Genomic DNA, 9344 nt, shown 5'->3' on the forward strand with positions numbered 1-9344 from the left:
GGTTTACTCTGTGCTCAGTGGTCCAGGAGAATACATAGAGGATAGTCACTGTATCTCTGTATCTGATTGTTACATCTTGTAAACCCAATTATCAGTTTAGTAACCTCAGAAGAAATCAGTGACAGCACTGAGTCAGCCAAAATTAAACATTGCTTTTCAATTATGTAACAACACATGGCAGAGGTTATGAAAACAAAATCTCTTACTAGGCCAGTTCTCGCTGTGCTTGTGTCAGAGTCATTCCTCTGCAGAGAGCCAATGAGCACAACTTAGTCTCCATAAATTCTATAAACCCTAATGTTCTGCTTCAGCTCAGTTGGCTCACAGTGGTTCTCAGCAGAGGAATGAGTTTCTCTGTCCATCTCTCCATTTGAGTTTCTATTCACTAGAGCGAGCCCTGAGCACCCATCTTAGCTTTCAGGCCTGCATGCTAGCAGCAATCATTTTAATCTAACAGTTTGGACCACTCCAGGCATGCCATCTGGCACATGCACATTCAGACTGGAGAGTAATGAAGCTCTTTCTTCCCTTGCAGGTTTTGGGATATGCCAGGTCATGGGCGACCCACACTACACAACCTTTGACAGGCTGGTGCACCACTTCCAAGGGAAATACACGTATATTCTGGCTCAGACCACCCCTGACCTCCCTGACACTCTGACACAGTTCAGCATTGAGGGCATGAATTATCCTCTGCTTGGAAGTCGACACATTACTTACCTGAAAGAGATGCTCATCAATGTTTACAACCACACAGTGCGATTCAGGCACAAAAAGCAGATCCTGGTAAGTCACTCCCCCCTGACTGCAGAGGACAAGGAAGGCCCTCCTTTGGAGTAAAACATTTTTAAATGATGGACATTTTTTTTTTTAAATTAAAGTATTAAAGTGAACTGTGTTATTACAACAGTGCCGTGAGGCCACCACAAATGAGATTTTCAGTCGTGTGGAGTCTTTTTTCTCCATAGCTATGAGAGATACAATTCTACATCAAACAAATAAATCAATAGATATAGTTTTAGCAATGAAACCCCAAATATCCCAGGGCTTACAATAAAGCCACACCAATTTTTATCAGTTGCAAGGAAAGGTTTGTTTTATGCTAGGATAATTTAATTTCCTTCCTCTTTATTGGTGTGTAGGAGCATACAGAGCTCCTATATTACATTTTTAGCTAAATAATAGATATTTCTTTGGATGACATGAAAGTACTGTGTTCAGATCACTTTCCACAATACATGATTTTGTTAACTTAAAAAAATAAATGCTGTTAAATTATCCAATATATTTATCATAAAACCAGAGTATTGGATTATATCATTGACCTGTACAGAAATCAGATTTTAAGTTGGCCTATTTATAATGAATTTTCATTTTTTCGTTCCTTGTTAGTTGGATGGTGTGAGAGTGAGGCCTCCTGTTCGACCTCATGAAGGTATTCGTATATATCAGAGGCTAACAAGAATTTACCTGGAGACAGATTTTGGCTTATACGTGAGCTTTGATGGCATCCAGAATGCAGGTAAGTGCATTTTTGCACTTTGCAGGAATATTTTTGCTCAGCCCCCAAAAATGTTCTCATTCCAGAGGAGGTCTAGACCCAAGGCAAAACTTGAAATCTTCACTCTTTGCTCTTATGGTCTTTTGTTATATAAAATACCAGAAAATAACCAGAAAATACCAGAAAGAAGTGCTTCCCAGAAACAAGAAAAAAACCATAAAATTGGCATTTCTCTATCTGGATCCCACCAGGAGAAGTGAGATACAGAGTCAGACTGTCATACAGTTGTTTCGTGTTAAGTAAGGTCTGAATGATAAGAACAACAGCAAATCACTTTAAGTTGTTAATTGGGATGATGGGGCAAAATCTGGATCTGCCCCATGCCAGCTGAACCCAGCCAGAGGAGTTGTAGGACTGAGATCCTGAAGCTAGAGACTGTGAGTGTATCATTTTGCATGCTTCCTCTCAAGCCTACTCCAGATAATCCCATTCTTCAGTGTTTGTCAGGACTTCCCATGGCCTATACACAAGTCACTCATGTCAGCTGGACACATGGTACCTCTCTGTTCAAAGCAGAGCTACTCCTGATTTACCACAGCATATAGCTGTAGTGTTTCTGAGTGCATGGTGAAAGTGCCAGGCTCTGTATTTACATGGGCATCTTTCCAAACCCTGGAATTCCAAGTGCAGAAAGCAAATGTCTGTCTGTAGAAATTCCATTTCTCAGTGATCGAGTGGATTGTAAGTGAAGGGCAAAAAGTGGGTGATGCATTCCCTTCGTTGCAAAGCAGTAAGCAGCATGCACTTAGAGCACCCAGGCAGTGATCTCATGTTATATAAAAACTTGTGAAAAATTACTTTTTCATTATCCACATTGCAGAGCACAGAAACTGTGAATACCTGTATGAACAGGTATGTTCAGGGCTATGCTCTTATGCTGCATATTAAACCCATGTCATATTACCACCTGCAATCTGAGTCATGACGTGTGGCACTTGGCATGATTTCTACCTCTTCCATACACTCAGTGGCAACAATTTCTGTGTAACAGCTTTTTTTCCTTCTGACCTTGCCTAGATATAAAGCTCGCTACCACCTACAGAAGCAGAGTGGAAGGCTTGTGTGGTGACTTTGATGGGAGATACAGAAATGACTTCAAAAATCCAGATGGTGTTTGGGTGAGGAATGTGAATACATTTGGTGAAAGCTGGAAAGTTCCTCTGAAAAGAAGCTCTCGCCTCAGGTACTTGATTTTCTATTTAATATTCACAGTAAGCACTGCCACTAGAAATGAGTGAATTAAGTCATAGTTAAACTCTAGGAATAACTACACTGTCTCATTTCTCTTATCTTTCTTCTTCCCATTGTTTGTGTGTGTGGGCTTTTCCTGCTCATCACTAAGGTGAACTATCAGTTTGGCCAAAAGAGGGCTGAACTGTCAGTGCATGACTCCAGTTCAGTATCCCTCTTTGGAGTCACAGCCATTACAACTGTCAGGACACAGGGATGAATAACATCTTTGCCAAGCTCATGGTTCCTGAAAGAGATAAATACATGTGCTAGATGGGCCTGAGCGAGTGCAAATCCTGATTCAGTGTCAGTCTTTCCTCTGGAGCACAAAGGTAGCTTTGAAATCCATCAACATAAATTCACAGTTCCTCCCATAAAAGGTTATTAAAGAGTCTGATTTTCTTGCTTTCATGGCTGTCTACTTTGTTTTCTGCCAGTACACAAAAAGGAAGGACATTCTTTTCATGGTGCATGAGCATAATATTTGTGGTCAGGAAAATTCTGTGCTAATTAGTCCATACACAACATTGAAAAAGATTTTTCTTGTTTCCTTGAGGTTCCCTTCCTTCCTTTGTCCCTGTTGCTTTGAAAGCCCTTTGGAAATTGGTTATCCATTAACACATCACTTTTTCAGCATGTAAATGGAACTGTAATATATTTTGGCTATATATTTTGTCTGGATATATTTTGACTACAAAATTTTGCCTGCTATAATAGGAGACAGTATATCGGGCAATGTTGAGCATAAAGGGGCTCTGGAGTCTGTGCCCATAGGAAAATTCTGGCATTTCAGGCATACAGTGGGTTGTTAAGTGAAAGTGAGCATATATCCAAGAAATAAGGCTTTATTCCAGCTGCATCCTTCTGACTAACATTCAACTTTTGTTGAATAGATTGGATGGAGGAGGCAATGGATAAGACATGTATCATTCAGAGTTTGCAAAGAGATAACTACAGATATCCTGTTTACTTTAAAGATCCATAAATCTCTGAAATGGTAGGAAGTGTTCCAGTACATCTTTGATTTGCTATATCTCCTTCTCATTCAGGATAAAACATGAAAGATAAATAAACTTACATTTACACCACAGGCAGAAGTATTCTTGCAGTGCTGCTCAGAGCATTGTACCATGAATGCTGGATGCTCACAGAACACTGATGATTTCATGATGACTTCATTTACAGACGAGATGTCAACTCAGAAAACGAACCTGAGGAGGAACCAGATACAGGGCTTTTCCAAGGTTGCAATGAAAATCAGCTGGAGCAGCAAAACACAACTTCAAAGTGTCGAATCCTGACTGACTTGAATGGTCCTTTTGCCAAGTGTCATTCTGCAGTCCAACCAGATTTCTATTTCACGTAAGTGTCTACTCCAGACACAGTTGTTCTCCCCATTTCCAAAATAATTTTGGCAATAGCTTCTGTCAACAACTATCTTCAGTCATCTGGAGTCTCCAGGCTATTAATAGGAGCTGAGGATAGTAAGTGTCTTTGTAGAACTGGAACCCAGTGATTCCATTATTGATATATTTACATTCCCTTATTTATTTTTAAATAGCTGTGATTATCTTTCTTTCATCTATTCAGCATTTCACTTCTCTGCTAGTTCTACAAAGCAGCTTTCCTCTTTTCCCAACCAGATAAAGCAGCAGTGTTAAGCCTGAAATTTCCAATGTGCTTACAGTTCTCATCCACATTCAGTGAGACTTTAGAACCTGGGTCTATTGGGTAGCAGTTCTAGTTTCATAAAATTTGTATTGTGTTATAACCAAAGGCTAAAGCTGACAGTGATACTTCTTGAATTTTTCACAGAGAAGTACAAAAACCAGATTAGTGAAGATTAACTAACCTGATATCTTGAAGAAAGTTCCCTCTGCTGTGTTTCAAGGTTGCTCTGCCTCCTACATATACGATTCCAACATACCTATGTCTGAGCTGTGTTCATCCCCACGTTCATCTTTCATGCTTCATCCATCATCAGTCACAACTTTGCCAAGTAGCTGCCAGTTTTCTTTAGTTACATAATTGTGCCTAATATTTAAAGACAGATAATGCTCACCCCAAAGTCCCTCTTATCTGGGAGAAGAATGTTAGAGTACTTTAAGCCAAATAAAATGAACCACTATCCATATTCTTAACATAAGCTATAAGACTTAGCAGCACTAAAAAGTGATGTATAAGCAACATGTATCCTGTAACAGAAGCAGAGGGCAAAGAAGAACTTAATGTGTAAAGTCAGGCAACTGTTTATTACTTTATTAGATTGCATATGAGGAAAACTTTAAATTTAGGGTCACAGTTTAGTAGTGGGCCTGGTAGAGTTAGGTTAAAGGTTGGGCTTGATGATCTTGGAGGCCTTTTCCAGCTTTAATGATGATATGATCCTATTTGGACGCCTCACATAGCAGCAGCAGCTGCACAACAAATGACCTGATCTTTCCAATCACGTGCTTGGGGTATTCCTCTGCTTCCTATCAGCCAGATAGTTTTGTTGGAAAACAAAACCAACTCAGAGTGAGGCAGAAAAGCAGATGAAAACCACCAATAACAAATGTACTGGGAATTAATGTTTTCTCATGTTGCACGTAGGAGCTGCCTGTTTGATGGCTGTGTGGAAGGAGATGAGATCTTGTGTCGCAGTCTGGAGGAATATGTGCTGGCCTGTCAGCAGCAAGGAGTCAGCATGGATGGCTGGAGGCAGCAGACAGACTGTGGTAAGCACAGGAAGAAACAGAAAGTAGGGATTCTACCTACAGGACTCTTAAAATCTGAAGTTTAAGCCTTTTCCTACATCATATCTTCTCAGGGAATAAAAACATGTTGATTCACACTTCACTCACTCTTCACAGTTAAGCACACTTGTTTTTCTGGCCTCTCCTCTGTGTCCTATGCTGACTTTTGTATTTAAACCCCAGCTTTGAGTGATACTTCGGAAATCAGAGCTGTCAACTCCCTGTCATCAGAAGTTTTGTGAGTGAAAAGATGTCCCCATTCCAAATGGGACAAAAAGTTTCCATTTTGGAGACTATCACAAGCTACAAATCTGAAGGCAAAACATTTAATTTCACACTCTCTTTAAATCTACAAAATATTCTAATTATCTTTTTTTATGCCTGTGAAATTTCAAGATTAAAAAAAAAAAGAGTAAACTGAAAACTCAAAACTCTCAGACTAAAAAAATGCTGAAATAAGACTTATAATCATCTCAAACATATTTTTCCTCATTTTATATTTAAGTTTGGGGATTCATCAAACCATGTTTTCCCTGTGTCTGCTATGGTTAGATGACTTTGTATTTCTGGTGAAACACAGTTCCCACAGTTGTGGAACAGCTCTGGCATTTGCAGGGATGGCAACCCTGAACATGTGAGAAGTTGTTTTGAGAGCAGTGTATACCAGGAACAAGAGCACAGAATACAAATAGCTTGGATGATGCATTTCCTGACTTTGCAGTGCTTTACTTACAACTTCAGAGCTATTATATATGCATGCACATCTGTGTGTGTGTATTTATCATATTGCCTCCTACACAATGGATCAGAAAGGGAATTCTGTAAGGAAGTAACACACAGCAGCCTGGTGTAACTGGACTCCTTATTTTTACAGGAATGTCATGTCCTCCCAACAGCAAGTACAGCTCATGCATGTCTGCATGTCCAGCATCCTGCAACGACCTAACCAGCCCCTCTGAGTGTGAATCCCCCTGTGTTGAAGGCTGTGAATGTCTCCCTGGTTATGTTCTTAGTGGCTTTGAATGCGTGCCTTACAAACAGTGTGGCTGCACATACCTTAACAAATACTATGAGGTACGGTCCCTCTGTGGGTCAGACAGCTCCCACTAAACAGTATCTTCTCTTGTTAGTTATTTTGACCATCTCCTCATAATCCTCAGCATGTAATTTTGCAGTAGAAACATTAGAAACAAAGAGAAATTGTTTAATAAAATTCTGGTTTCTGGAGAAAGGGAAGAGAGGTCAAGATCTCTTGGTCTCCCTCTGAAATGGCAGACAGCATTTCCACATTGCCTTGCAGGTATGATGTGATCCATCTGCCACTCATCCCAAGCAACAGTTGCCTATTTTTGGTTGCACATGTACCCTGCCTGGGGATGGGATCACATGCCCCAAACTCTTCTTTTACTTTATTTCTTGGTCCATCCTCAAGTTTCAGAGAGCTGCATTAATAAGTTTCTTGCTTTGGTTTTTTTTTACAAACTACTTTAAAAAAACTATCTGCCCTATTGCCATTCATCAGGAAAGCATTGGAGAGAGCATAATGAGGGTTCCAGGGCTACATTCCTTTTTTTTCTGGCTGATTTTATTTGATCTTTTTAAACATCTAACTCCTGTTTTTCCAGATTGGAGAAATATTCACCACTGATGACTGCTCTCAGAAATGCCAGTGCACAGAAAGCTCCACTGTTTTCTGCTCTGATGAAGTGTGTGCGTCTGGAGAAATCTGTGACATTTCAAACTACACTCGTGGATGCTACAGGAGTGAGTTAATTGCTATCACATTGTCTTTAATGCTATGAAGTCTTGACTAACTTTAAAGAACATCATTGGATTAGGGATAGTTGCAAGAGAGAGTCTACAGAAGAAAACCATGCAAGGGATCTTGCTCTGTTGTTTCACTGGAGAAACAGTATTTCTTTCCCTTATTCATGTTGTCAGATACAAGAAACATGCTAAAATACAGGGGGTGTGCAGCATTAGGAGTCAGTGTAATCTAAGCAAGAACAGTTCTCCTCAGGGTTGGATTATCTGAGAGTCAAGTGTTTCTCCTTCTTTCCCAGGTGGCCCATGTATGCCAAATCCTTGTAAGAATGATGGCATTTGCTCTGAAGCTTCCAACAGCACCTCTCTCCACTTCTGTGAATGTTCAGAACTCTACACAGGACTAAACTGTGAGGCTGAAAAAATAGGTAATAAAAATATTCTGTATTTCTCTATCTCATTAAACACATCATTTTCAAAAATGGATGTTGTTGTGGAGAAGAACCAGGCTCGCTCTTCATTTTCATGATGTAGGTTAGTAACCCAGTGGGTGAGAGCCTGTGATCATCCAAGCAGAGAGAAGGGTCAGTGAATCCTCCAGAAATCCAGTGGAGAGGTACCAGAAAGCAGGACAGCAGGGCTTGGTACAGCACACAGGACCTGGGTCTGACACCACTCCAGAAAGCCACAGAGAACACAAAAAATAACAAACACACAGAAAAGGGTGGAGAAAAACCATTTCTGTTCACAGCATGGTTAGCTTTCAGTGACAGGCTCTTGTTTGTTCTTCAGCTGAAGACCCTGGCACAGAGGATTCCGACTACACCATTGCCATTGTCATCGGAGTTGTGGCAGGAGTAGTTGTTATTGTCATTCTCATCTCCTCTGCAGTGTACCTGTTCAGGTAAGGCTTTTCCCAGCTTTGCTACATTCAGCAAGGACACTTCTTTTAGCACCTGTAAACCTCAAAACTCTCATCAGTCACATACCTGCAAGAGCAGAAAGGAGCCATAGCATTGGGGATCTCTTCTGAGGAATGTGAGGGAAAACTTAACTTTTTTTATCAGGAGTGAACACATCCCATTTCTTTTACACAGGGCATATGCATCACTTATCATAAAACTCTAGCTTCTCCAAAACTCACTTCTGTTCATGCTCACAGCATTGTTTGATCACTCACTATAAATAAGAATTGAAATTAAAATATGTTGTTTTTTTCTTTTTTTTTTTTTTTTCCCATTGTACAGAACAAAGAGAAATGTGGATACAGTTGTTATAACAAGGGATTCTTCTTTGAAAGGGTCCAGGGACAAATTGGATGCCAGAGTACGTGAGCAAGATTATGGCTGCATTGTGAACAGTGCATTTGATCAAAATGAATCTTCAAATGCACATCTATAGTTAACAATATTGTTCCTAATAATTTTTCATACTTTTTACTCTGTATTTTAATCATATTTCTAATATTTTGAGAAGAAATAATAATAAATTTATCATTGCATTTGTTGAAAACCTTTGTAATTGTTCATTTAAAATAGCTCTCAGATCTTACATTGTAGGCCCAAAATGAAATATGTTCTAACTGACAGAAGAGACTCTGTTGTCTTCAAAGGAAGTTTGAAAAGCATAAATTCCAGACAGATTTTGATGACACAAATGTGCTGCACAACACACATCCACACCTCGGAGAGATGTACAAACCATAGGCTGATGTGGTCAGAATTCAAACTGAAAGAGAGTAGGTAAAGGTTAGATAGCTGAAAGCAGGTTTAAGTTAGATCTTAGAAAGAAATTCCTTACTATGAGGGCAGTGAGGCACTGGAATGGGTTATCCAGAGAAGTTGTGGATGTTCTATCCCTGAAAGCGTTCAGGGCCAGGTTGGACAGAGCTTGAAGCAATCTGGTCTGATGAAAGGTGTCCCTGCCCATGGCAGGGGATTGGAATGAGATGATCTTTAGGTTCCTTCCAACCCAAACCATTCTATGAACTATTTATAGCATCCCAGGCAGGTCTTCATGAGATCTTACCCAAATCCTTCCATGGGGAGGGGATT

The 9344-nt window shown here is 40.0% G+C and overlaps 1 protein-coding gene across 1 annotated transcript in view; it reads left to right on the plus strand.

Annotated features, from left to right (window-relative positions):
• Positions 1-8802, plus strand: part of LOC132077670 (IgGFc-binding protein-like) — a 62873-nt gene extending 54071 nt beyond the window's left edge. Inside the window, exons 69-78 of the mRNA XM_059479492.1 lie at positions 536-786; positions 1393-1522; positions 2579-2744; positions 3977-4153; positions 5384-5508; positions 6401-6600; positions 7152-7290; positions 7590-7718; positions 8083-8194; positions 8538-8802. Coding sequence (XP_059335475.1) covers positions 536-786; positions 1393-1522; positions 2579-2744; positions 3977-4153; positions 5384-5508; positions 6401-6600; positions 7152-7290; positions 7590-7718; positions 8083-8194; positions 8538-8691 — 1583 coding nt within the window. The 3' untranslated portion in view covers positions 8692-8802. The remainder of the gene's footprint in view (positions 1-535; positions 787-1392; positions 1523-2578; positions 2745-3976; positions 4154-5383; positions 5509-6400; positions 6601-7151; positions 7291-7589; positions 7719-8082; positions 8195-8537) is intronic.
• Positions 8803-9344: the final 542 nt, after the last annotated feature.

The sequence above is a fragment of the Ammospiza nelsoni genome, chromosome 10 (genome assembly GCF_027579445.1).
Source record: "Ammospiza nelsoni isolate bAmmNel1 chromosome 10, bAmmNel1.pri, whole genome shotgun sequence".
In the NCBI taxonomy this organism is placed as follows: domain Eukaryota; kingdom Metazoa; phylum Chordata; class Aves; order Passeriformes; family Passerellidae; genus Ammospiza; species Ammospiza nelsoni.